This window comes from Apteryx rowi, unplaced genomic scaffold (genome assembly GCF_003343035.1).
Source record: "Apteryx rowi isolate R43461 unplaced genomic scaffold, aptRow1 scaffold_80, whole genome shotgun sequence".
NCBI lineage: Eukaryota > Metazoa > Chordata > Aves > Apterygiformes > Apterygidae > Apteryx > Apteryx rowi.
The window spans coordinates 1,471,838-1,499,363 of record NW_020451094.1 but is presented as its reverse complement, the minus strand read 5'-3'; the positions used below and the strand labels follow the sequence as shown (position 1 = coordinate 1,499,363).

The 27,526-nt window shown below is 54.9% G+C and overlaps 2 protein-coding genes across 2 annotated transcripts in view; both read right to left on the bottom strand.

Annotated features, from left to right (window-relative positions):
- Nucleotides 1-455: 455 nt before the first annotated feature.
- On the bottom strand, nucleotides 456-26,891 carry RGS5 (regulator of G protein signaling 5). The gene is made up of 6 exons (XM_026089135.1): nucleotides 26,810-26,891; nucleotides 16,448-16,950; nucleotides 10,805-10,915; nucleotides 5,850-5,911; nucleotides 5,318-5,484; nucleotides 456-4,896 (listed from the first exon to the last, which is right to left on the bottom strand). The coding sequence occupies exons 2-6, from the start codon at nucleotides 16,489-16,491 to the stop codon at nucleotides 4,735-4,737; spliced, it is 546 nt and encodes a 181-aa protein (XP_025944920.1). The 5' UTR covers nucleotides 16,492-16,950; nucleotides 26,810-26,891; the 3' UTR covers nucleotides 456-4,734.
- Nucleotides 24,342-27,526, bottom strand: part of HTATIP2 (HIV-1 Tat interactive protein 2) — a 5,868-nt gene continuing 2,683 nt past the window's right edge. The window contains exons 2-5 of the mRNA XM_026089172.1: nucleotides 27,201-27,308; nucleotides 26,810-26,947; nucleotides 25,758-25,822; nucleotides 24,342-24,570 (exon numbers count right to left, since the gene is read on the bottom strand). Coding sequence (XP_025944957.1) covers nucleotides 24,342-24,570; nucleotides 25,758-25,822; nucleotides 26,810-26,947; nucleotides 27,201-27,308 — 540 coding nt within the window. The remainder of the gene's footprint in view (nucleotides 24,571-25,757; nucleotides 25,823-26,809; nucleotides 26,948-27,200; nucleotides 27,309-27,526) is intronic.

Sequence of the window (27,526 nt, the reverse complement as noted above, 5' to 3'; positions counted from 1 at the left end):
CTTTCAGTTATTTCTGATATTTCAGTTATTTCAATTATTTTCAGTGGAGAGGGTCTTGGCTGCCTGGGAACCCAGCTGCAGCCCCATCCAAGGAGCGGTGCCACACCACGGCCGGCGCAAGCAGAGCCTGTCCTGCTCCGCACAAGCGAAACCTTGGGGGAACCTTTCCCCCTTGCCCAGGAGGATGTTTTGCTGGCCAGAGCTCCAGAGGGGAACCCATTTTAGCTCAGCTACATTGAGCTGCTGGCTGAAGGCAGCGTGGGTGCAGGGTGGACAGGGCTGGCTCTCACTCAGTCCTACCTGCAGTGAGTAAATGTTGCACCTTACTGCARAGAGACAAAATAATATGAATAGTCCATAAAGATAGATAGTAGTAGAAATATGTTTATATATGGATTACTGAGTGATACAGGAATATGAGTTAACACAACCAGTTCCTCAGTGCACCCCAACGTCCCATGTCTTCACCATGCAATGGAGATCTCACCAATGGACATCACACAGGAGAACTTCAAACTAAAAAATAACTACTCAGTTGTGTAGGGAGGCCATCTCCCATGGTAGCCATGGTCTGGTCCTTGGCTGCGGCACTCGGCACCCTCCAGCTGGGGCGCTTCAACACGTGGCCAAGGTGTGGGGAGGGTCTGGGTGAGCACTCAGACTCGCTCAGACTCGCACGCGGCAGCTCCCACCGCTGCCTTTCGGTGCAGCAGCCACCAAGGCTGGGCTGGGGCAGGTCATCCTGCTGCCAGCACGCGGGGAGCCTTGACAGACCAGGGGAGATGGGGATTGCCGGATTAACTGGATAACACACAGCAGATAATGCCCAGGGTTGGAGGGAAGCAGTGAGCGGGGGGCGCCGAGCCGCAGCAGGGAGCTTGTCTCTCCATGGTGCTGGGTGGGAGCTGGGGATGCCCAAAGCTAAGCTGGGCACCAGGGACCGCCGTGCTGCAGCGTGGGGTTGCCTTGCCCCACGGCAGCAGGGCAGGGTCACCCCACGGCTCTGCAGAGGTGGGCRCAGGTTAAGGGCACGGGGGCTATTTCTGGGGGTCTTTTGGGAGACGCATGTTCATTTTCACTCCAGGGAAGGCCAAGGGGGGTTGTGCTACATCCATTCTCTGCAACAGACCTGAAGTCCTATCCAGCTGCTCTGCACTTTGAATCACTGACTCACAGGACTTCAAGGTGCCAATGATAGGAGTAGGTATGTGCTTATATATGTCTATAATGGTACAGATATGTAACAGTATGTGTACGGTGCTCATACATATGCCTAATTTGATAAGAGCAAGAGTGACAAAATACATGAAATATTTCCTGCCAGAAATACGATAACTGGTATTGACCCTACAATAAATGTTTCTTGGCCTTCAGAAAGCTCAGCGGCAGGGTAGATGCAGCCACTGCTACCTGGTTAGCCAAACGCCCCTGCTACCCAAACACAACTTCTGCCACCCTCCGCTGGGAGGTCACCATTCACGCTGTGCTCACACTAGCCGTGGCCGCATTGGGCCCTGCTGGGCGCCACGCCATGTCCCGGAGGGGGCCGCCCGACACGCACCTCCACCGTCCCGAGTGGTCACAGCCGCACAGGGAGCTGCTCTGAACTCAGCCAGGGACGCGCTTCTCACAGACCTCAGGAGGTTGCCCATGGGCTCCCAAGGAGCCCGTGCATTCGTGCCACAAGCGAGTCTTGGCTTGAGCTTCCTGGCCAACGTTTTCCATCTGACGTTTGATGCTCAGTTGGCATTTCCAGCTGACGCCTTGGCAGAAGCTATTTCACCTCTCCTGATTCTGGCCTCCACCTTTCTTTTCAATACCTACATAGCAAGACACTTTCTCTCTGCCCTGCCTGGCGCTATTGCAGCTCGTGACACCTCAGGTTTGTCTCACACGCAGCAATTCATCCTTCAGCAGGGGATGTTTGCTAGAATCCAGCTCTCTACAGTATTGGCATTGGCATTTAACTGTGAAACATATGGGTGTAACTTGAAATATATGCTGAACTATTAAGTAAAAATGAAATATATGAGTCTTTCTGCAAGGAAGCCTGTCTGGTTTTGCATTTCTATGAGTAGTGCCATGAATGAGGAGCATAAACACACCGAACCCAGGTTATGGTGATACCACTGTGTGAAGATGCTGGGACCGTGGCAGAGCCCGCGTATGGCCTAGAGGCAGCAGGAACACCCTGTATTACAACTGCTACACCAGCCTATGCTCTTGCTCTAAGCCCTGCTCTTGCCTCTTACTCATCGTACACCAGCTCCAGGCAGCAAACGCTGCCAGGGAGACCCCACGCCGTTTTGAAGGCTGGACTTGTACTTTCTCAGGGCAGAGGCGTTATCTACTTGGGGTCGTCTTGCCAGGTGTTGACCCTATTGCGGCTCTGGCAATCCGTGGCAGCCCAAGCCAACCTCTCTCTCGCCCTGGGAAATGCTCTGTGAGCATCATCCGCTGCCGCTCAAACACCAAATTTCCCAGGCCTTTTGCTGGGGAGAAAAAAAAAAAGTCCATGCACAGAGTAGCCTTCATCTTTCCTCTGCCTCCCCAACCCTGCCTGGAAAATGCAGCCCACTTCCTGCAGCTAGAGATGTATTTTTATTCGTCACCATAGTGATAACATGTAAATATTTGGGGCTGCTGGGGTTTTGATCAGATTTTTTAAGTCTTTAAGAGGTTGGCAAACCCGTTGTTTATGTTTTGCATTTTGCATGGAGTCTCATGATTTGTAGTTTGAGTATAGCAGTCTGAGGGTGGCTGGCTGGCCTGAGAGGCCTCCTGGAAGCATAATCACATATATTTTAGATATATATGTTGAATTGCTTGCTGAGCAGGTGGATCCACACAGCATGCTCACTGCAAGCCGTGGCCCTGTGGTGGCTGCGCTGGGAGCTCGTCCCAAGGACGACACTTTTAGATCCCAAGGACTTATTACGCTCACATCTGAGAACTCGCCAGGTTGAGACTGAAATGAGACCCCAGCTTCCTTTTATGTATGCCTTCGCCCCCTTGTTAGATATGATACCTTCTGTCAGCAAAGTGGGCTGGATTTGAATAATTTGCAAAGAACTGGTCTTTTTAAGAGACAGCCTTAAAAAACACATGCCCTGGGCAGACTGGAGGAGACTGAAGAGAGAGAAGCAGGCTTTACAAACTCAGCAGAGTTTGCCATCTGTTCAGGAAGACGGGGTTTTATTCTTCATCCTTCAATTTTTTTTGGCCTTTTTTTTTTTTTTCCTCTTTTTGGAATTGGATCTGAACAGTTCCAATCAGCAGCTTTTTTTTCCCCCCAGCATGGTTTTCCTCCCTTGCCTAATCGATTGCCCTCATTTGGGTTTCTGCAGAAGAAGAAGAAGAAGAAGAAGAAGAAGAAGAAGAAGAAGAAGAAGAAGAAGAAGAAGAAGAAGAAGAGAGGCATCGCTTTGGTGTGCCTACCACAGAGAGAAGCAGCTGGAAGGAGAAAGCGTGGCAGCAACATCCCCAGACATGCATCCACGCGCCCTGGCAGCCACCCCAGCAGCGTTGCTTGGGGCTGTGCGTAGGCACCGGGGACAGGGGGACAGGCTGGAAATTATGAGCTCAGTAACTAATCGAGTGGCTGGAGCAGGCAGGAGACCTGCTTTGCTAAACAGTCCCAGCGTTTTGAACAGACAGATTTGGTTTTATCCCTCTTACTGCCTCCAGGGTGTAGCAAGCGGGCCGTCTCGCAGGCAGCTCCCAGGCGGAGCCGCTCGGCGAGGCACCCCACATGCTGGCTCTGCCTGTGAGCTGGGGGACACAGTCTCGCACTCCCTCCCTTCCCTACGGATGTAATTGCCATCTGTTGCCTTTACTTCACCCAACTGCATCTGCCGGATGGCCCTTTTCTGAAGACGCGCTATTGCCAGTGCTTGGCTATGACCTACCACGTTTCCCAGGGCTGCAAACCTGCTGGACTTAGCCAGGGTTGGGAGCACGTGTCAAGTACCCAGCGCAGCCTCAGCGACACCCCGGAAAGCTGCCAGGAGGGAAAGCGCCTGGGCCAAACCAGCGGTGTGGGCAAACCTGGGAAAAATACGGGTCATGTTCCGGCAGCTTCAGAAAAACAGCCAAGTCAGAGAAACGATCCCAGAGCAGCTGCAGGCACCAGCCCTCACCCTGCGTGTGCGAACACGGACCAGCCTCTGCGCGTGCACAAACGTGGCAGGAGTTTGCAGCAGCAACATTTGCGCAGGGGACCAGAGTGCTGGGGGTCAAAGCGGCTGGAGGGGCAGGCAGGGTGGTTTGCCTGGGTTAAACCCAGTTTGGCTGGGTTAAACCCAGCACCCAGAACGCCTCCAGCAGCACTCAGATGGGGCCTGCAAGGCGGAGGCTGGATCTGAAAACCTCCRAATGAAGAGGAGCGTTGCAGCCCCAGGGAAGCGCTGCCTGGCCCTGGCCCCTCTGCTCCAGCTGCTGTGGGGTCGCAGCTGGTATCGGCTGCTCAGCTGCTTCCAGTGCCCCCACCTAAAATCCAGAGGAGGTTCACCAGGTGTTTCTGCTATTTGGTCTTTTGATGAGAGAGGACAGAGACTGTGAGAGAGGCATCTCTGATGGGGCCCAAAGCACTGGGAGAGATGTTTAGCAACACTCCTGGGTGCTCTTTTAGGGTGGCATTGAGAAAGCAAAGCAGCGAGAGGCGAAGGGGAAGGCGATCAGACAGAAGCGGTGGGATCACTCGTGGGGAGTGCCTCGCACAGCCTGGCCACGTTGCTACTTGATCAACTCCTGATAAAACTCCGACCGCACGAATCTGGGCAGGGAGTCCTTCTCCATCAGGGCAAAGATCCTCTTCTGGGCCATGTCAAAGCTGCTCAGTGATGGCTCCACCAGGTTCTTCATGGTCACGGCTTTGGTGAAGTGGTCGATATTCACCTGCAACAGGAGTGTAAGAATGATGGTGTCTCTACCCTTCCTGAGCAGAGGGAGACGGGCATCTCCCTGGCCTGCTTTCTCCCACCAACAACCAGGTAAAGATTATGGGAAGCAAGTGAACCAGCCTGGCTTATCTGGGGGGACAAATCTGTAATGACAGATGAGGTCTCCTCTGCAGTGTGGGTGTCTTTGCAGGAAAGACTACAGTAACAGTTGCCATACTTTAAGATTAATGTCAGTGTAAGCTGCTTGGCAGCAGTTCCTCCATGGGGAGGGGGGCTGGATGTGTGCTGGAAGCTCCCACAACAGGCGTTAGCCCAGCGAAGGCAGCTCCGGGGAGCTGCTGAGCGTGCAGCTGGGGGTGTTGGGGGAACCCAGCCCACTGGGGCTGCCCCTCGGCCCCGGCCCCTGGGGCACTGACCTCCTTAGGTGCCTCGGTCTGGATGAACTCCTCGTAAATCTTCTTGGCCTTCTCCACCATCTTCGCGGGAGACCTGGTTTTCTTGTAGTCCTCGCAGGCGACCCAGAACTCGATGTTCTCCTCGCTGAACTCGGAGCGCAGGAAACTGCTGAAGCTGGCGAGCCCGTCTGCGGGGGAGCGCAGGGCCGCCGCTGAGCGCCGGGGACCAGGGAGGGAAGGACAGGGAACGGGGAACGGTGGCGCGCGTGGTGGGGTGGGATGGGATGCCAGGACAAGCTTGGGATGGGCCAAGYGGGGCTGTGGGGTGGCTCAGGGTGTCCCCCAGGGGTGGCGTGGGGCACAAAAGGGCTTTCTCTGGCCCAGGTCATCCCTCTGCAAGCACCAGCATCCCCGACGCCTCTAGGTTCCTGGGGAAACGGTGGACGTGCACCGTGAAACTAGCCTTGGAAGGGGAAAAAAATGCCACAGACTGGCATGGGGCTGATGTGCAGGAGGCCCCGGGCAGGAGGGCAGGGTGATGATGTGAACTTACAGGGGTTTTGCAGGAGCTTCTCCAGGGAATCGCGCCACTGCAAAGCCTCCTCTGGCGATGGCCTAAAGGGAGGAAAGAAAAAAAAACAGGTAGTCCATGCTTGCAGCACAGGGGTCTGGGCTTTTTTTTTTTTAAAAAAAGATATGTTTCTTTAAAAATGGGAGGGAGTAGAGTAAATGGCTATGAAGATTGTTGCAGAACTGGGGCAGTGGGTTACAGGGAGCAGTTTTGTCCTGTTAGTTCACCCAGAGGGAGGTGGGGGTGTGGCTGAATTGCAGCATACGAAGAGTCTTAAGGATAAGCCAAGTATCTGCATGCCCTGCAGTTTAGTTGGGAAAGTGGGGACAAGGGCCGAGGTCCTGGAGCTAATGCAGGTGAATTCCCATGGGAGGTCAGGGATGGGTTTTGAGCAGAGATGTGGCTCACCCTTAAATGCATCTCCTCTGTTGCTTGCAGCTCTCACTGGCTTTGCCTAGCATGAGCACAGCCACACATCACCTTCCTGCCCCCACATCTGTGCACACCTGGGAAGGCCGGATGCCCCTGGGCAGCAGAGGGCTGCGCTGGTGCCTGCGCCGGGGCCTCTCCTGGGTGGGCTCAGCGGTGCTGCCCGGGGCTGGGAGGCTGCACTGCCCTCGCCCAGCACTTCGCTTTCGCTGACTTTTTGCAGCTGGGAAGCGTCCCCAAACCTCCCGCTGCGACCAGCGGCCGGTGTCTCGGTGTCGGGACGATCGTCTCCCACCTCTTGACCCTCTGCGATTGCCCAGCACCTTCCCGTGCCGAGATGCCCGAGCAGCCTGTCTCCATCGGGACGCGGGCGTCCCGGGTCGGCGGGGAAGGACGCTTCTCCGGGGCGGGGGAAGGAGGACAGGACGGCTTTGGCTGTGCGTCCCCGCTGGGCCGCGGCTGGGGTCGGCTCCCCTCCACTCCCACAGCCTGCCGGCCCGTTCCCACGCCCCGCGGCAGGGCAGGACAACCGCTTCCACTCCTCCCTCGCGAGTGATAAACCTTACGTGCTTTCGAGGTGGGCGTGGGGTGGGGTTTTCTGTTGGGTCACGTTGTCCTGCCTGAGCCGGGGACGGACACGCTCCGGGGGCTGGAAARCCGTGTGAGCAGTGCCTCCTCCCGGGGAGGGCAGGGGCAGGACCGCCTGCGGCCCCACGGGCCCTCGCGCTTCGGCGGGGGTCTGGGGAGGGCGCAGACCCGCGGGCTGGCTCTCGCCGCTCTGTTTTCCACCGCCCCCCTCTGCCCACCTCCGCGGGGAGGACTCTGCGGCCTGTCCCTTTCTGCTGCGCCTGGCGCTAGCGAGAGCATCGCTCCTGGCCGGGCCGCGAGCGAGAGCCCGGGCAGGGGTCTGCGCAGAGCTGTTGGGAACCTGCGTCCTGCCGTCGAGCAGCTCTCGAGCTGCGACAGCGGAAAACGAAGTGCCTTTGCGCCCAGAAATGGGGATGGGAGAAGAGGAGGGTGCGGGGGCCTGTTCCCCTGCCCCCTCCCCGCGAGACCGGCTGTTTTCCCCCGAGCCCGGGCGCCGGCGGTGCCGTCTCCCGATCGTAGGCACTGATTTGGGCAGGCGCAGACGGGGCCTGCCGCCTCCGGCGAGGAGCTGGCTGTGATTAATGGTGCCCGTCTGGAGGAGCTGCTGTGCCATGCAGAGCTAATAAACACCTCGGCTGCCGCCCATTCCCTGCTCGCCCTCACCCCAGCTCCAGACGCCGCCTCGGGGCTGGGCCTCCCTCCCTACGTGCCGCTCGAAGTGTCGCTGCACAGAGCGGCCCCTGAGCGGACGGCTCCCCCGGGCCGGGTCCTGGGGTTAGCGATGGAGAGCTCAAAGGGAAAAGCAAATCCGTGCGCAGCAGTCAGGAGACAAACAGATGAAAGGATAAGAACTACTAGGGATGAGCAGCTGTCCTCCATCTCKCTCTCCATGTGCTCCTGCACAAATCAGTGCTTTGCTGGTACCTCGGGAGCGGTGTGTGCCTCCGGTCCCCTTGGGTTGCTGTCCCGGGAAAAGGCTTGGGGAGGAGCGTGGCTGCAGCAGCCTCCCCCCCCCCCCGCCCCCAGGGAATGACGGAGGGTCCGTGGGGTGGGAAGCGCTGAGGGAGGACCACGGTGAAGGCCTTGGGGTGACTCAGGAAGAAGTCAGGGAAGTGCCTGGGAGAGGGATCTACTGAGGGTTAGTACTAAGGACCGGGATACGGCCCCTGAGCCAAGAGCCTCCATCGACAGGAACAGCTGAAAAACAGGGAGCATATTTGTGGTGATTATCACATCTGCTTGGCCTGTTCTTCCCCTTCCTGAGGCATCTGCTTTCAGCCACTGTCAGAGGCAGGATACTGAGGGAGACAAACCCTTGGTCTGACCGAACAGGGCCACTCTTTTTTCTCCCTGTGTGTTCCTATCTGGTGGGCCTGCCCCGCCGCAGYGGCTCCAGGGCAAAGAAGAGACTGTCAGAAATGCAAGGTTTGCTCAGGTTACGTATCAGGTGCCCTTTTGTCCTCAACCTGTCGGCATCCAGCAGTAAGGGCCTGTGATGAGGGATAATTTGCTTTCTGGATCTTGAAACGTGTTCACACTTGCATCAAGGATCATCACCCTCCCCCAGGAGTTTATGCACATCTTTCCCAAGCCAGGCACCCATGTTCTCCCTGCGAGAACTTTTCCTTGTCTCTTCACTCCCAGGTGAGGGCAAGGAAAAGCACTTCATTGTAGTGGCCTGATATGATCCAAGAATCCAGATTTCCTGGAAATTTCAAAATTCACTTTTGCGTTAGCTGAATGTCCCAGGGATCATATTAACTGAGACTGAGATGCTCATTGATGAATGATAGCTGGGCTGAGCAACAATAAAATGCAAGAGAAAACAACTCGTTCAGCTAGCAGGCAGTGAATATGCTGTCTGTTTTTTCAGCAGGGACAAATAATGGGGACAAATGTGTCTCCTTCACAGAGGCATCTTGGCCATGGCAGTGTCTGAGAGCAAAATGCACCGTCAAACAGTTGCTCTCCTCCTCGTGCCTTGCCTCAGGCAGCTCTTACCAGGTAACGCTGCAGTTACCAGGTAACGGAGCAGCACGCAGACGTTTCACTGATAGCACAGCGGCCACCTGGAAAATGTGTGCAGCTTTCTGCAGGCTAGCATGAGAGTGAACATAGGTGGCACATGTTCACCTACRTTCACATGAGAGTTGTGACTTCAACCTTTTGGTTTATGCTAGCAATCTCTTTTTGGAAAGTTATCATTTTAGACTAACATTGCCTGGACTGAAAGATATTGCGGGGAGTGGGACCAGAAAACTTAAGCTATGATTTTTAGCAGAAATAGAAACTCGGTGAAGAGCTCCTGGGAGAGAAAAATCCAAAATGTATGTGCTTATCCAAAATTCTGTAGAACTTGCTGGCCTTCTTGCTGACGCAGAAATCCTCTACCTCCAAAAACCCACGGAGTAACAAGGGGAAGGACATGCCCCCAAAGCACAGCCCAGCTGGGTCTGACAGCTGCCTGGAAGAGCATCCAAAGGTGCCACGTGTTCTCCAGAGCTGTGTGTGAGGTTTGGTGGCACCCCAAGCCAGGAGGTATGTATAGCATTGGTTATCTTGAGAACATCGTCACTCCTTTTTGCTTAGGGGCACCTCAAGGAATGGGAGCAACTCCCAGGGACCGATGCCCGTCTCCAGGAGGGTCATCATCTGCATTTGTGTGGCAGCAGGGCTGCGAGATGTTACAAGAGCCACCAGCATCGCAGCTCAGGCATGCTGGTTGCTCTGGGGACCCTAGATGCCCACACTTGCTGTTAGGCTGGAAAAAATCCTAAGTGAGGCTACCATCCTACAGTCCTGCTTTGAGGTTTAAGCTAAAATTTCTGTTAAAGGTTTATTTTGTCTCCTAACGTGTCTAAGTCCTTTGAACTATTAATCCTACAGATCAAACCATCAGCCTCTCTAACTGTTCCTCTGCTTTACTCTCCTCTTAAGCCAGCCTGGTGCTGAACAGCAGAGGATCAAGATGCAAACAACAAGGCAAGGACGCGCCATCTTTGTGGAGCCACCTAGAGCAAAGCAGTGTGTCCAGGGAGCTGCATGTCTGAGATCTGGGACACGCGCTGCCGGCCTGAAAGCACCAACCCACTGCTGCACAGTGATGCTGAACAAAGCTGACGGTTTCTGGATGGTAACGTCACAATAACCTGAGGCAAATGACTCAGAGACGTCTAAGTGCCTTGCGCCTCTGGAGTAACTTTTATCAAATGAACATGAAATCTCATCAAATGTAAATTGAGTTTCCCTGAGAAATCTGGTTTCCAAAAGACTATATTGCCTAACATCTCTCATGCTGCCGTGACGTAATTCTCTGCACCCAGTGCGCAGGTCATGAGGAACGTGCCTTGAGCCACCTTTACATAATACCCTACTGTGCCTGCTCTGGCCATCTGTAGCAGGATTTTAGTTCCTTCTTTTTCCAAAAGGGCTTGAGTCTGCACTGCCTGTGTGCCAGAAAAGTGCTGGAGCCACAGGGCATGGGGATGCTCCATGCAAAAACACTTGCTGGCCCTCCTTGAAGCAGCCAGGACTGCAGGAGCTGCAGGACCAGAAGGAGCAGACATGAAATATCTGTATCCTGCTCTGCTGCAGGGWTGGAAGGTCCATGCCTTGGACCCCAGTGCTCCCAGCACACCTTACAGCACTTAAAGGCACTGATATGATGACGCAGTCCTCCCAACAGCTCACAAGCCATATGCCTCCCCACGGCATGCAACTGCCAGGGCTGGTGGCGGTGTCCCAGGACGGTCAGGGCAGAGGACCGGCGGTGGGGGCTGAGCCGCCGCGGGATGCTGCGGCGCAGGGGGCGGTGCAGCGCAGCCCACCCTGGCCATGGGGCTCTGCTGGGGCTGCCGGCTCCAGCGGCCTCTGCCTTGCTCACCCGGTGGCATTGGCCACGTCATGCAGGAAGTACTCACTTCTGGGCTTTGGCCGGCTTCTCCGGCTTCTCCGGGTAGGGGATGATGAAGTCAATGGCCGAGTCGGGCTTCTGGAGGAGCGTGCCCAACTTGGTCTTGATCTCCTTGGCTCTGCGGAGGAGACAAAAAGAGCAGGTCAGGCGGGGAGGGCACCGACCTGGCCRTCCCTGAGCCCCTTGCTGCCGCCAGGGAGAGGCCCCGCCGCAGTGTGCTCGGGGCAGACCCCGCGGCCTCCACCGCCCGGACRGGATGGGGCAGACGAGGAGGCTGGAGAAGCAACGAGACGGGCCGCCAGCAGATGCTGCCAGCAGATCCCGTCACCTCGGTCAGCAGCATTTGCAGAGCCGGCCCCTGCCCTACGCGACACCGGCACCGCCGGAGACCCGGTGAGATGTTTGAGCGCAGCACAGCCGCCGTGCGAAGGACCAGGCCTAATGAGGTACAAAGCTGCGTGACTTTGCGCAGACAAACAGCCCTCAATGCCCGAAAGGTGCAAGTTTGAGGCGTTTCCAGCCGGGCACTCGGAACCGGTGGCRGCTCTTGATCTTGATCTCTCCGCTTTGTCCCCATCTGTGGCGGAGCTAATCGGATCACCCGCGCGCGGCCAAATTAGCGGACGTCTGCACAGCGCTCGGTTTCTATAGCGACGAGCCCGGAGGAGACGTCGGCGGGGATGTGAATAGCGCTCTCTTCGGAGAGAAACGACATTAGCGGTGCTCTCTTCGGAGAGAAACGGAGCAGTGCGCGGTGGGCCAGCGAGCTGCGCACCCTGCTCGGGGCCCTGCCTTGCCCCCGGGAAGAAATACGGGGGGAAATGGAGCCCCCGCGCCCCGTCTTTGCCAGGAGCCCCTGGGGTGCCTGGCCGGGTCGTCTCCAAACCGCGAGGCTGCGCTGGCTCCCCGGCGGCCGGGCCCTCGGGGCTCCTTGCTTTTCTGCTTGCCGCTGTTTATTTTCACATGCCCTCCCTTGCTATGTCTGCTATTTCATTTCCATTCCTTTTTTCTTTTTTTTTTCCCCCCGCTCCTGTAAAACCGCCTCTGTGTTTTGGTTTCCACCCCGCAGGCTCTGCCGAGGAATTCGCGAAACCTGGTGCCGGCCCCTCTCCAACGCCGCCCGCCCGGCTGCGGTCGGCGCGTCGGCGAGCAGGACGTGTGAGCCGGCGGCACCGCCTCCGCGCCACCACGCTCGGTCCTGGGCTCGGGGCGACCCCGGGGGACGCTGGCTCGGGGCGACCCCGGGGCCGCTCGGCTGCTCGCGCCACGGCGAGCGTGCAGCGAGGCGCTTGCGCGGCCGGCGCTCGCCCCCGAAAGCCTTCTCGCGGCCGCCGCTGGCAGCGGGGCGTGAGGCCGGCTGAGGCCGCCTCCGCCGGGCGCGCGGCACCTGGCCCTCCCCGCCGCTCCCGGCCCTCCCCTCTCCGCTTTCGCAGGAAATCCCAGCGTTTTCCGAGGGCRTCCCCACTGTTTACGGTTTTCCAGGAGGAAAAGGGCAGTCTCCATTTGCTCACTGTTTTCTCAGTAAATGTCAGCGGTTACGGGGACAATTTCCGTTGCTTGTGTTTCCAAGAAAACTTGCATCTGGCCTGGAAAGACGGGATCTTAGGGGAAGGGTGGTGAGGTGCCCATGTTCCCACCGCCGAGGTGCCTCCAGTGCGGAGACGCTGGCATGCCCCGTACGTCCCTGTCCCTCGGAGGATGTGGAGAGCCCCTTCGTGGGCAGCGCCGTGGCCGCGTTGGGCCAGCTTGCCCCCAGACCTGGCTCCCGGCGCTGTGGGGGCGTGCGGTGGCTTGGGGCCAGGAATGCATCCAACGCCCCCAAAAAATCCTCGGCCACGGTGCTCCGATGAAAAATGGGGCCGCCGCTGCACAGAAGCGAGGAGGCTTGTTACAAGGAAAGGCAAAGGGCAGCTGAGAGGGCTCACGGGCTAGCGGGAGGGGAGGACTTAAGGACACCATCCCGGAACCCTCAAGCAGATGCATTACCGGCTTTCAGGCAAGGCTTCAGAAAAGGCTAAACAGGAGGGTAAGAAAGGCAGCTATAAATAAAAAGGCATCCTTCAAAAAAAAATCTCCTGAAACGATGTCCGAATGAGAAAAATTGAAAGGACCATAAACTGTGGAAGGTTAAGTGTAAAAACATAAGCAAGCAAGCCAAGAAAAAGTCTGAGAAACAACTTCCAAAAGGCATTAAAAGAAAATATGGACTCTTTCAAACACATCAAGAGCAGGAAGACTGCCAGAGGAGGGCTGGGAGGGGGTCAAGCTTAAAAACAAAACAAAAAAAGGAGCTCAAAGAAGTTAAAGCTATGGCTGGAAAAGTACGTATTTTTTATTTGCTTTTAGTTTGCTTTCCCACAGAAAATTCTTGGGGACTCTTCCCCCAGGAAAACCTTTCTCTGTGCGGGATCTGTTTCTGGCAGCAGGACGGGTTGTGGCAGGAGTAGCCAAAAGAGTGGCAAGTCTCCCCAGCCGCGTGGCRGTCTCCAGGGAGTCCTGAAGGGCTGGAGGATGGAGGCACTGACAGGTAATGTCTCTCTTAACACTGCTGCCGTATTTGAGGTCAGGGAGGTGCCAGATGTAATGCCACTTGGGGAAAAAGATTGCAGGGGAGATTCAAGGAGCTATAAAGCTGTAAGTCTGATGCCTGTATGGACAAATTAGTAGCAACTGTAATAGACAGCCTTAGAGGACACATGCACAAATATGGTATATTGGAGAAGAGTCAACATAGCTTTGGCAGCAGGAAGAGATTCCTCACAAACCTATTGGCCCTCTCTGAGGAGGCTAATGAGCGTGTGCCTTGGATAGATGCAGGAGATACCAGCCCTTGGGTTTCCAGAGGAGCTTTGACAAGATCCTCACCAGGGGCTGCGCAGACCCTGCGCTGCTGTCGGAGGAAAAGTCATCTCATGGGTAACGAGATGGGAAACAGCAAGTAAAAGGCAGGAAAAAAGTGTAGGGATAAAAGGTGTGTTTTCTGATGTGAGGGAAGTCCTACAGGAACATGGGCTGGGACCTTGTTGTTTAATGCATCATACACACGGGGGAAAGGGGGTTCGCAGTCAGGCGGCAGGTACTACGTTATCCATGTAAAGCACTCAAGGACCGATTGTGAGGAACTGCAGGAGGGTCTTGCTAGACTGGCGGTAAAGTGGCTGGTGAAATTTCCCATAGAACAATATAAAATGATGCCCTGGGACAAAACAATCCTAAATCCATGTGTAAAATGGTGGGCTATAAGCTAAGTTATCTTTCAAGAGTGAGGACATGGGGGTGTAAGAGAGGTCCATGAAAACATCAGTGCAGTAGCGCTGAAAAAAGCAAATCCAGTGTGAGAAAGTAGGAGAAAAGATGAGAGAAAGCAAAGAGGAACATTTTAGCATAGTACAAATCTGTGATTCGCCCACATCTTGAAGAGTGCTGCTGTAGTGCCTTCAGCTCAAAAGGACATAGAGAGCAGGAAAGGTTCAGAAAAGGGCCACAAAGATGACAGAAGACCTGGAATAGCTTGTGCTTGAGGAACAACTAAATATCTAGGACTCTTCACTGTGGGAAAGAGACATGTAAGGGGGCTATAGCAGTGGACTAAAAAATCATGAGTGCAACAGAGAGTGTAAACAGGGTTCACTGTGTGGTTCACCAGAGACCTTCCAATATATGAACCAGAGGGTACCAAACAGGACTAGTCAGTGGCACATTTAAAACAAAGAAAAGCAGCACTTTTCCTTTAAAAAAAAAAACAAAACAGTAAAGACTGCATCTTTCCAATGCTGTGATCAACAGGGCAGCTGCAAAGTCTCTGATGAACACAGTTGGAGGTGCCCCAGGTCTCCCCGTACCTCGTACCTACAGGCCTGTGTGTTTCCCACTGCCTCCCCAAGGATGAGGCTGCAAGGAACAGTGAGTACCCAGAAGGGAAGCTGAGTTGCCCACCTGCCATTCCTGCCTTTGTAAAAGTACCTCGTTTGCAAGGAAGCACCCTCAGGCTCCGCTGATGGAGCTTGAGCTCACACAGAGGGATTCTCCTGTGCTTCCCCCCAAGACACCGGTCTCCTCTGAAGACAAGTAATAAGGTGTTCGCCTTACAAGAGTATTTGCAGCTGCAACCCTCAGTTGATATTTCACATTCGAAATGCTTTACTGAGTTTCCTCCTGAAGAGAAGGGTTTGAACGCCGTGAGCGTTTGCGCCTAGCGAGGCTCTCCTGCACAAAACCCCAAGCCTTGGGCAGCAGTTCCAGCTCTCCTCCCACCAAAGCCAGTGCTGCGTCCTGCAGAAAGCCCCTGGCTGCCTCACCAGCATGGAGAGACCCTCCACAAGAAGGACTGGAGACCACCAACCTTGGGGCCTGCAGCTGCCCGTGCCCGCTGATGGCGTTGGACCTGCTGCCCTGTGAATACCCTCGCACCGGCATGTGCCTCTGGTCTTGACCACAGCCCCTTCCAAAAATCCCTCAAATCTCAGCTGTTTTTCAATTAATTATGTTTGTGGTTGGGGCTTGGCTAGCCTGGCTGCTTCCCCGGCTGCCCTGAACCGGAGCCGAGATAAATGTCGTGGTGCTGTGGGCTGAGATGAGCGAGACAGGGCAACGTGGCCGTTAGCGAGCAGGGAAGAAAGGACTCTCTGTACAAAGCAGTGTCTTGTGAGAGGGGTCAGAGTTTGGATAATCCATGTGCTGAGGGAAATCCAGGGACCTAGAGGGGATTTTGAAGCACTTCACAGCCAGGGCTGTTTCTGAGCACACGTGGACTGTTCTCRTCTCAGAAAGGCAATTGCTTTCCTGCTTTTTGCCCCATGCCAGCATTAAAGTTGCAAATCGGAGCCCCAACAGGAGACAGCCGCTTTGAGCTGGGACTACACACAGCCCTCATCTCCTACAGGTCCATACCGGCCCCCAAATCCCTGGGGATTAAAATGCTAAACCAAGGGAATTGCCTGGTTTGCAGAGAGTCTCTCCAGGCAGTTGTGCACCCCAGGACGGCTTCACGCGAAGCTCCAGCCCTGCTGCCTTGTGYGAGGGGTCCTGGGTCACCGAGGCCCCTCTGGGGCTTTTGGGAGGGAGCAGCAAGTCTGTGCAAGCCCTCCCCAGTGTGGTGGGTGGGAAAAGAGGCAGAGACGGGCCCTGAGCGCAGCCCTCCGCTCCACGAGCGACGTAGCCGCCTGCCCTGCTCCAGGGGACGACTTGCCCCTGCCCTGGACCAGCGCCGGTCACTGCCTTTCTGCGGTGCAAGTTTCCAAACCAGACGGGGCGTCTGGGACTAAAGGATCAGCGCTCGCCCAGCCTGAGGGTCTAAGCCTCCAGCAGCATCTCGCCAGAGCGCCCAACAGCAAACAGTCCCTTCCCCTTGCCGCCCGCCCGCCGCTTCAGAGCAGGACCATCAGCTCCGCAGCTGCTGGGAGACAGCTCCGTCCTGGGGCCACACCAGAGTTAAAGCTTCATTGCTCCCAGCCCGGGAAAATGCAGCCTCCGGCCGCTCTCCGAGCTCTGCCTCAGCTCCCGAGCCGGGGAGCTTGCTCCCGGCTGCTGCCTGCAGCGTTCGGCGACCACCCGGCACCCTTGGGCTCGCGCTTGTAGCCCCACACGCCAGCACRGCCCCGGGAACAACCCGCCCCTGCCCCAGCGGCTGCTGACGCCAGGCGGCTCTCACCTCTCCAGGCACGTGTGGGGCAGCGCAGCTAATCCTTTGCACATCTTGGCRCGCTGCGATTCCTCCGGCTCCGAGAAAAGTGCGAGAGCTTGCTAAACCGGGCGTCTCCAGCTCTGCCTGCAGCCCAGCTCCCCCTTCTCCCGCATATATAGCGGCTGGGAGCTGGAGCCCGGCCAGCCCCGTAAGCAGTGCCGTCCCACAGCAGCTGGTCCTGGAGAAGGCGGCTTCTGGCTTTTGTTTTGTCCTCTCCAAGCTCACACGGGTGGAAAATGTTTTTTTCTGGAGTGAGATCAGGTAATCAAACTGCAATGGCCAAGCTGCAGTTTGGGAAGCTTCAGGGAGTCCATGAGGTTTCCTCTTCCTGACATACTAGACTCCAAAGYAGCATTTAGAAGACTTGGGTGGAAATGTTTATTCGTGTGGGTTTCTTTCAACAAAAATGTCATTTTCATCAAGATCAAAGTGCTTAGTAGAAGGTCATTCCTTTGATTTTACAGCTGTGGCTAATGTAAAAATAGATACAGTTTCAATGGTGGTTATTAGCTGGTGGATAACAGGTAACTTTTGTTCCAGAACAAATTCATTTTTATGTAAGTTAAAAAAAATTAAATCTCTTAATCATAGCAAATGTTTCAGTTTTATCTGATGGTAACACTTGGATAAGGCCAAAGATGATTCCTCTCCAGAATTTTGTTATGTGGGAAACTGATATTTTTCCCTGCCATGTGGATGTAAACAAATACCAGATCACAGCGCTACCTGGGAAGTGGGGTCGGTCCCTGCTCAGGGGGATCCGATCTCAGCTGTCCCCCCCAGCACTGCTTCCCATCACTAGCTAGCTCTCGTGGGGAAGCCCACCAGGTCACAGCCCCTCACTCACCTAGTTTTAGCCCATTGGCCCCGGGTCGAAACCCGACAGAGGAGCTGGTGGGGGGAACCCTCTCCCTGAAACACCCAAAGCAAGGATCACCTCCAGGACTYGCTATGCAGGGGAGAGAGCATCTGGGATCTGTGTAAAACTTATTCTGGGGCGTTTTAAGGGAATTGTGAGAATGTGCAAAACTTAATATGCGCCGGCCCCACCAGGGCATCCTGGCGGCACGCAGGGGCTGTGGACGGACTTGGTCACGCAGCGCCGACCACGCGAGCCGGGGCAGGCGCATTAGCTTGCAAAGGCTTGGCGGGCGGCAGGCTGCACGCCTGCTTCAGCCTTAGCCCAGGGTTGTGTATTAGCTGAACTCGCCTGACAGCTCCCCTGGTATCTGCTCCAGACGTCTCGCCCAGCGTTCGGGCTGGGAAAGGCCAGTCTGGTGGCAGAGCGGGAGGYGCAGGAGCGATGGTGCTGATAGCCGAGAGCAGGGACATGCCTGCAGGGCAGTGCGTGCACCCACCAAACTGTGGTGCTGGAAATGATTAGCTCATGGTTGTAGGCATCATAGCCAGGGGTAAGTCGGGCCCTGACCCCAAATTAGCAAGGGATCGTCTCTAGCCTGAGGGAGTGCAAGACCCAGGCAGCCCTGTCTGGATAAGACTCATCTCTGACGTTAGGTTTTTGTCAAGCAGCTTCTTGCCTTCAAGATCAGTCTAAATTTTGTCCCGAGCCACTAACCAGCTACTTAGAGCCAACAGCTGAAGCACAGTAGTTCCTAACACTGTGATCAAATTAGAGAGGGTAAATTGAGTTATTCTGGACACTTTCTTCCTGGCTCCCAGCCTGGCTGTGACAGCCTGTCCTCTGCAGCAGGGACAGCTGCAGTACTGGGCATGCCGCGAGCCCTCGTACGGACCAGACCGTGTCCCTCTGAGGCTACCCGCTGGCCCTGCCGCCATCCCTGCACGCTGCCACTGGCACACTCAGCCGTGTCGCACTTCAGTATGTCACTGCATTTCTGCGTGCCAGGCAAAGGGCCCCCAGGGGGACCAAGGTGCTCGGGCAAGCAGTATCATGGGGAGAGTGAGGACTCTGCTTGTCCCAGAGTGCCAGTGCCAGATCTCTTCCCTAATGACACATTATTGGTATGTGCTAGATTGTGTTGGCATAGCAGGACCAGGGAACGGCATCTCTTGGAGTTGACCCTACCGCTGCCTCCAGCTGAGGAGAGTGATGGGCGTGGGAGCATGGTCAGGGGCTCCCGCGCAATGTTGGGACCCTGTTCTCTGGAAGTCACCCGCTTTCTCCATGCCACCAGTTCACAGGTAAGCCCCCTGGAGAACAGGCCATGACCCCTAACACTGCTAACTCAACCTTGACCTGCTTGTACGAAGCTGGGCAGTCACAGACCCACACTGGCTCGGGGCAGCCAGACCCCAGGAGAGAGATGGAGGTTTCTGAGTGGAGCGGGCTGGCGCAGAAGGGTCTGAGCAGGCTCATCTGGGACACGGCTTATTGCCTCGTCTGCAAGAGCTGGCACAAGGCAAAGCCCATGAAGCTGTTGGGGCCACTGCACCAACTGCTTTGCACTGCAGATCTGCTCCTATTGCACAGCAGGAATCGCTAAGTGCCTTTTCTAACATCCACAAGTCAGAGGCAGAGCTGGGAATAGGTGACCTTGCTCCCAGCCTGGTTGCCTGGGCCCCAAAGGCTCTAACAGGCCTTAATTGCCCTGACCAGCCTCACCTGGGACCCCCAACCCCACCCTGCCTGCAGGCCTGGGGGCTCCATTTAAGCTCGGGTTTGAGGGCCTACTCCTTCTTTGGGCTGTGTTGTAGGTGTGCCTGTCTGTCTCCTGGATGGACCTTGGACTCTTGCTGTAGCTCTGTCTCCAGTCCTGCTCTGGCAACTCCCTCTGGGGCTCCCTGGTCCATCTCTCACTGTGCCCAGGGCTGTTGATGGCCTATGAGCAGTTGGTGAGCCATTTACATTTCAGTGTGTGAATGCAGTAAGTGAAGAGCAGAAATCTTCTAGAAACTGGAAGCAGTCATCTATGCCTCTCTGAGGAGCCTGGTTTAGCTTTCTGCTGGTTTGTAAAGGAAATTAATGAAAAAAGAACACCCCAAAATTTCAGAGGACAAGATGCACAAATGGCTTTTGTCAAAGCTTACTCCCTTGCAGGCCAGTATTATTTTGATCTTTTTAAGGAGGGGCTGGTGGGGGGAAGGCTCTCTGGTAGCATGCCCTGCAATTTGGGGTGCAGCCTCCCTTGCTGAGGAAGCTCAGACATGCGAACTGCATGGGGTGCTCTGCTGTCTCACCTGCCCTTGGAGCTGGACAGTGGTCCCAGACCACTTATTTGCTAGTATGGATGTCACCCAGGTAGCCTGAGTTCTGGCTTGGTGCTTGCTGGTTCAGCTCTGTTGCTTTGAAAGACTCCTGTAAGCCAAGGTGGTGTCTGCAGTTGTTTTTGCCACCTGGCTGAGTGCGCCCTGGGCTCCGAGTGGAAGGGGACCATGGCTGGCGTGGTGGTAACGCGGAGCGGGTGGGAGGCGCTGGCTGTTCTCACAGTTCCCTGGATGGGAAAGGCAGCGGCTGTGAGAGCCTCATGGGAAACCCCAGCGGCCTTGTGCTTTGCAGAAGAGCCATTGAGAAGACAGTTATTTTTTTTTCCTCATTAATCTTCAATAATAAAATCCCGAGAGAGTTCTGGTCTGTGGGATCAGGCAGTTTGTATGAATGCTGTCCAGCAGACACCAAGCAACCTTAGGTGCTCCTTGTTCCGACTGCAGCCCGGACCAAAGGCCAAGCGCCCCGGAAAGCAGAGAACCTCTCCCAGGCATCACGGGCCTGAGCCTTGTGCTCGGGGGCACGTCGCCAGCTCTCAGACTGCCTCCTGCTTAAGGATACCTGGAGCTTTGCCATGTGTGATCTCATGGGGGAATTAGGAGCATTACTCGGAATCCGAGCCCAAAGACTTAGCCGTCCCCATCTTTTACTTCATCTTTCAGACCCGGTGGGGGGAATTCCCTGGACTTGTGCTTCTGCCATGGTTAAACATGCAAATGTTCTGTAATCTCTTCCATAGCTCTAGAGTGGGTGTTTTAATAAGCATACAAACTGGATTGTGCTACAACACAGGAAATAAAGGTCCAAAATAAGAGCTACAAAATTCCACACAACAAGCTCATAAGGAACCTGTACTATGGGCTGGCAGTGGCTGCCCATTTATGTACAAAATTCAGTGAGTTTCATGCAAGGCAGCCACACTGGGGTGTTTACAGGCCAGGGTTGCTTCCACCTGATAGTGTTTTTAAAAGTGGACTGCAACAGCTCCATGTCCTGGGACTGAAGTGCCAATGCCGGACAAGGGTCTGGTGGTCCCTGAAGAGGAAACAGCAGGMGAGCTGGAGAGCTGCTCCCTGGTGCGCAGTGCCAAGGCATGACGTGTCCTGCAGGTCTGGGCAGCCTCTGCCTTGACCGGGCTCCCACAGCTACAAAAATACCAAGAACAGGAAAACTCCAGCACACCTTGTCCCTCCTCAGTGCCCTCCTACTGGGCTGCACCCTGGCCTCTCTGCTGGCCCAAATCCTTCATCTCGAAGCCATTGACTCCAGGATCCTCTTTGATAGCCATCACCGGGGCATCATAAGCTACATCTAATGTGAGTAAGTAAAATGGGCTGGGGATGGTTCTGGCTGACCTGGGCTGTCTTTCACCCTCGCGGCACTCCCCAGTCTGCCTCGGCAGTGGTGTCTGGCCACTGCTGACCTCCAAACCGTGCTGGGTGCTGTCCAGGGCATGCCAACCACRGTGGGACCGTGTCTGTGCCTGCCCCTGTTTAGTTTCCTGGTTTAGATCTAGTCCTTTCAGTCCCTGTGCCATTATTATATAAAAGAATTGTAATGATGTATTGCAGAAAAGACTTATCCGAAACACAAAATAAAAAGAAGTCTTACACCATTGAACAGAAATAAGAGTTGCCTAGAAATAGCTCGCATTTGCCACAGACATCTGTCTAGCAATAGATGTTTGTTTTGTATGTTTCAAGGCTTTGGAGTGCTAAGAAAATATTTCCAATAAGACGACCTTCCTTTTCTTCCCACGACAGCTTAATTTCTTTAAGAGCCCTTTTGGGAGGGCTTTTGGAAATCCAAGCGCACTCTGCAGACCAGATCGTCTTATGTACACAGTGGCCATTTCCTCAAAGAGCTCTATAGGTTTGCGACTTGTGACTTCCCCCTCTAAAGCCACGTGGAATCTCCCATTACACCATATTTATCCCTGTCTCTGTTATTCCAAGACTATTAGAGGGTCTAATAACTTGCCTTTTATAGAACTCGGGCTTACTGATTTGCTGTTTCCTGGTTCCCATTGGAACTTTTTAAAGATTAGTGTCTTATTAATAACATCTAGTCTTTGGTAGAAGGATCAATGTAATACTTGCCCAAGTGAGTATTTGGCAGTTTATCCAAGAGTTCCTTCTGGCGCTGGCAGTTTTTTTACTATATGTTCTAAAAATGTAGTTAAAATCTTTTCTCCTGATGCTTTGAGACAGTCCTGCAAACACATGTCCTCTAAGGAATGATGCTAGTGTGAGCTCCTTCACAGCAAAGGCTAATACAAATAATTCATTTAGCTTTTCTGCAACGGCTCTTTCATACTCACATATCCTGATCATGCCCTGTCCCATGTGACTCTCTGGAAAGCTTTCTGCTTCTCATGTAGTCATGATTAATTTTTTATGCCTTTAGGATGCTTTCCTCAAATCTTTTGTGGCCTGCCTTGTATATGTGACTTTCCAGAGCTTGTGTTTTTTATTTTCTTGTCTGTAGGCAATTTCCACTTCTTTTAAGGTCTTGTCATTTCAAGTGTTTGTTTCTACTCTCCTGTTTAAGCGTGCTACTTTTTTTTTTAGAATCTCTTTGAGCGCTGGTGTGCTTTTACTCCTATGTAATCTAATACTGTATGTTTAAACAGCCTTCATGCTGCATACAAGCCTGAATACCCTTCAGAAGCTTCTGTGAAGTCCATTTGACTAGCCTACCTCTCATTTCTCTTCTGTAATTAAATATTATTCTAAGGTACCGCTCTTGTTCTCGCTAGGACAGTCTGATCAGTAATTACTGCTCAGTGGCCCTTCATCTGTTACCTTGTGAACTAAGCCCTGCGTATGGCTCAGGAGTCGCTCAGGTACGTGGCTTCCCTCGGAACAACCTCCCTTCACTCCCTGTGCGCAGTGTGGGGCTGCCCTACCCCACAGTCTTCCTCCCACCAAGCCTGAGGTACCAGCCTGCTGTTTAAAGTGCCTGTGTAGACCCAAGGAGACCAGGGACCAGGCTCCCCCTGGCTCACCACCTCCAAGTCGCTGACACTGGAGCCAYTGGTGAGGTCAAAGAGGAGAAAACCCTGGAAAGCAGCATTACCCGGAGCACTGGGACTTCGGCCAGCTGGGAATTCAGGAGTCACGTAAGTTCCCCAGCCCTGCTGCGACTCAGCTGTGGAGTCGCAGAGTTCCTTGACCCTGAGCAGAAGGCCTGAGAACGGCCGAGGCGGTGGGGGGTAGCAGCTGGGATGCGGTGCTGCTCTTAGCTCCTGCTTGGTGTGAGGCAGGAGAGTGTTCTGGGCAGCCCCTGTTCCCCAGGCTTGTTCACCTCAAAGCCCAGTCTTTCCCAGCCTTTGCCACTGAGGGCACCCTTCCCTCGAGCAGCTGGCCCATGCAGGGTCACAGCACAGCAGAGCCAAGCTGTCAGTGCCAGGAGCCAGGGACTTGCTCTCCTTCCTGCACCATGGCAGCCCAGCCCAGAATATCAGGCTGGGAAGGCAGAGGTCTGCTGCTCCAACTACAGTGCCAACACTTCTGCGAAGCAGCAGTTCTCTGCCTTGGGGACAATCCGCTGTTTACTCCTAACATAGGTGTTGAAGACACCAACCCCCATGTATTTCAAAGGGACAGCAGCCTGGTATTTCCCAGAGGATGCTGCCAGCAAGAAACCCAGCATTATCTAGACCTGCCTGATTCTAAGGGACCTGAACACATCACAAGAGCTTCCTCATCTCGCTGGAGTGCAATGGGCATGATGATCAGCTCTGCCGACAAAGTGAATGGGCGCATTTAGCAACCAGTGGAGTGGGTGAGGCAAGCCCTGCCCTGAGCCATGTGCACTGCTGGCCTCCCCTCCTGGACACAGTGAGTGCCCTTGGTAACAGGGCTGAACTCCAGGTCACTGTGGCTATAAGGAAAGTCCAGCTGAACCTGTAGTGACAGAAGTTTTCAAGCCAACACAAGTATTCACGTAGGGTTTACACTACTGGGAAATAACAGCTCCTGAAGAAACAGCTCTGATCTCATCTGCGGTGTTCCTGGAGCAGTCCCTCTGYGCCCAAAGCAGAAGAGTGAACTCAAATACGCATGCTGTGTCTCTGCAGGGACCTACTGCCAGCACAACCACTGTCCCAGGGCCCCAGGCACGCTCAACAACCGCCTCTGAGCTTCCAAGAGCTCCACTAACCAAACTGTACTGGTGCCACCACATGCCTTGCAGGGTGCAGTCTCAGGACAGGCAGCTGCTCACAGTTTGTTTTCCTGCATTGTTCCATGATATGGACACAAACCCCAGCTACTTGTCCTTGTCAAATCCTTGAAGTGACACAAGACAGTCTGTGAACAGATCCAATGGGGTCAGCAGTGTGCAGGTGACAGACAATTTCAGTACAAAATTGGCACAAAGAGACCAGTCACAGGATTTTATTTGAGGGCTGAATTGAAGAAATTGCCTAGATTACACCCAATTTTTACCTGGATTCACATGCCAGATCCAGGAAGCACACAATGTGTTTTCCTCACCCACCAGCCAGCACCTGCATTTCTAGATCACTTAAGAGAATTAGCTGCCATGCAAAGAAATGCATCTCTACCTTCACATTAGCCATGCAACACCGCACCACTATCCCATGCCTGCATCCATCTTTGGTCCAGAAGAGCACCTAAAAGGTGAATCATGCTCTCCTGCCCTTCCCTTTTACTCTGTGCCCTGTTGTGGCACTGCCTTTCCCAGCTCATGGATGGCCTTGTTCTCTAGCACCTCCACCTTCCCCCCACCCGGCTTCAGCACGCTGGCCACCATTGCCCTTGCCACTGTCTCCACAGGAACTGAGTAAGCAGTGGGGAACACCCGTGCCACAAGACTGAGAAACTGCTGGGCAATCCACTCGGCAGGGCGGGACTCCTGGCGTGTGCAGAGCAGCACCCTGCGGAGTGGGGAGGTAAGGCAAGTCAGGCTGAAATAACGGCCCTAAGAAAAACTAGAAACTGGGATCTCCAGCTGCACTGGGAGCCCCAGCTTGGCTTGCTGAACCTGTGTGGGGCCCAAGAAGGGGCTTCTGCAGGGTCCTGGAACRTGACCAGGCTGAGCCCGGGACACTCAACTCCTCTTTCACACAGTGCTGCCCAGCCAAGATGCCAGTTCTCCCAGGCCACAAGAATATGGTGGAGAGGAGGCAGGAGAGAGACCCCTCTTCACAAGGTCAAGCTCTGTGCAGAGCTAAGCTAGGACCTCTGTCCCCCAGTCTCTTCTTTCAATTTGGGTCTCTCCTAGCGTGACACATGTGACCTTACCTTTGGGAAGGTCCCTGAGAAACTGCTGTGTTTGCTCCCTGCGGCAGTGGGGAAGGGGTGCACTGAGATGGGAGCGGTGTTTGCACCTGGCTGTTTTCTCCACTCCCCTCCCCAGACACTGCCTTATGCATCCTGGCCCTAGTCCTTTCTTGATCTCCCCAGCCCTCTGCCCTTGCAATCCTCCACCTGAGTCCTGTGCCCTCCCTCTTCTAGTGCTACTCATGCTGGCCGGAGAATGGTACAGCGATCAAAACCAACAGCCTGGACCAGGTTCTCCACTTCTCCCTGTTAGAGCAGTCAGGCAGGATGAAACAAGACAAGGATGACTACAAGCACCATGTCTGCTGCCCCGTGAACTGGGGAGAGAGAAGTTGCTGTGCTGTGGGCAGGGTAGCACTAGGCAACTGGCTGGTACCACGTCCAAGTCCTGGAGATCCCAGGGTAACTTGCAGCCTAGAGCCATTTGCACAGCACAGCTGAAGGCTCTCACTCCACTTCACTAAAGCTGTGGCTGAGCTGCATGGCTTTAGCTCATGGACTCCATAAGATGAAAAAGGTAAAAACAAAGACCTAAAGGAAATTGCTGAGTTGGCAATAGTAACTTGGGAGAAAAATGCTGACATAAAAAGGAAAAAAGAATCAGAAGACAGCATCTCAGGAAGGTAGGTAGCCAAGGAGCAGCAGTGGCTCACCCTTCCCCACCTGACTGTCACCTGCCTGGTCAGAGACTCATCAGGTGTCTCATTAGGGGCTGTAAGCACATCAGTGTTTAGCCTCATAGCGCCTTAAGCGCTGCCACCTCCCATGTGTAATAGCTAACCGATAATTGGTATGTACTTGTAAACCATATACAATCCTGCTTGCAAAAGACACGCAAGTAACAACCTAGGAGAGAGGGTTAGAGGAGTGCACAGGGTACCCAAAGAGGCAGGAGAGCAGGTATGTATAGTGAGCCATGGACAAGGGTCACTCAAGTCCCGGGTGACATAGGCCACAGACCCCAGAGAAGAAGAGCTTCAGAGAAGTGAGGAAAGGAAGAACTGCAGCTGATCCTGGCCACAGTGCAACACGTCTGGCCAAGAGGCCACTTATTAAACTGGAGGGCAGGGCTGCTGCTCAGAGGGATCTCAACAGGGCACATGAACGTGCCAGCAGGAGCCCTATAAACTTCAGTAAAGCTAAATGCAAAGCCCTGCCCTGGTGCAGGCTGGACACCAGCTGGACAGAGCACAGCCTCCAGGGAAAGGAAGTGCGGGGAGGGTGTTGTCCATGCAGACAAGCTGAACGTGAGGCAGCAGCGCACCCTTGCAACCATGATGCTAACTACAACTGCGGGCAGGGGACACTTGTGAGGCAGCCTCTGGCCACTGTGTCCAGTCTGGGGATCCCCAGTACGAGCCAGTGACAGTCAGGAATGTGTCCAGTGGATGTTGGGGGCTGGAGCACACCCACCCCGTGAGGAAGAAAGCTTTCACAACGAGTATGGTGCAGCCCTGGGACAAGGCCCAGGGAGCCTGTGGGATCTCCACCCCTGGACACTTCAGATCTCACCTGCACATGGTCCTGAGCTGCCCGACCCACCTGTGAAGCTATTCCAGCTTGGAGCAGGGTTTGGACTGGAGACCCCAGAGGGTCTGTTCCACCTAGAGCTTTCTTGTGGCTCTAAGGGGCAGAAGGATGCTGCATGCAGGCATTTTGCTGCTCAGGATAAGGCAGGTCACACTTGTCCTGCCAGCCTCATTGCCTGATTTTTTGTTCCCCAAGTCCAGGAAGACCCCAGAGCCATYTGGACCTTTTGCAGCCTCAGCTCTTGCTTCACTCCCAAGTGTCCTGGCATTTCCTGACCCCCTGTTGCTTCCCCCTGTTGCTCACCTTCACTCTGAGGTAGAGGTAATAGCTGTGCTCGTTCGCACCCTGGGAGGACTGCAGGATGAAGTGTTTGCACCCCCCAGCCCGTGCCAGCTCCGCTGCCTGTGCAACGTAGTCCCGGTCCACACGGATGAAGCCGGCCTGCAGGTAGAGCAGGAAAACAGGATCAGTGCAGCTGGGGGCTCCCACGCAAGTCGGGGAGAGGAGATGGGTTGCCCAGCCAGATGCTACATCCAGCATTGCTCGTCGGTGCTGAATGCACATTCCCATAGCTTCCCTGGGGCGGCACACCCCAGCAAGACTGAGCATGCGAATAATCTCCTCGAGCAGCACCCCCGCAACGTCTGGGAGGAGCAGCACGCTCCCGGGGAGCTCCCCACGCGGTGCTGCTCACCCGGCCGGCCTTGGCCCGCGTGGTGCCCAAGCAGCAGAAGCCGACGTCATGGCCCTGGAAGGCGGCGGCGTGTTCGCTCAGCYGCTCAAAGTCCACCACCACTTGCTCCTGCGGGGGCAACACGGGCTGGCACACGTGGCTGGGGCTCCCACAGGCCCCAGGTGCCCCTCAGCACCTTTGGGTGCTGCAGGGCTGGGAGGGTCCCGCCTCGTCCCCCTCTGCTCCAGCCCACCCGCTGGGCACCCTGGACCCCACACCTCCTGGGGCCTGCACCCCCCCCAATCCCACACCACCCCCACGGCCCCCAAACCCTCCAGGAACCCCCA

Coding starts and splice junctions, on each gene's coding strand:
- RGS5 (XM_026089135.1), bottom strand. CDS start 16,491: ATGTGCAAAGGATTAGCTGCGCTGCCCCACACGTGCCTGGAGAG. Junction 10,916..16,447: donor CCCCACACGTGCCTGGAGAG/GTGAGAGCCGCC, acceptor TCTCCTCCGCAG/AGCCAAGGAGATCAAGACCA. Junction 5,912..10,804: donor AAGCCGGCCAAAGCCCAGAA/GTGAGTACTTCC, acceptor TCCTCCCTTTAG/GCCATCGCCAGAGGAGGCTT.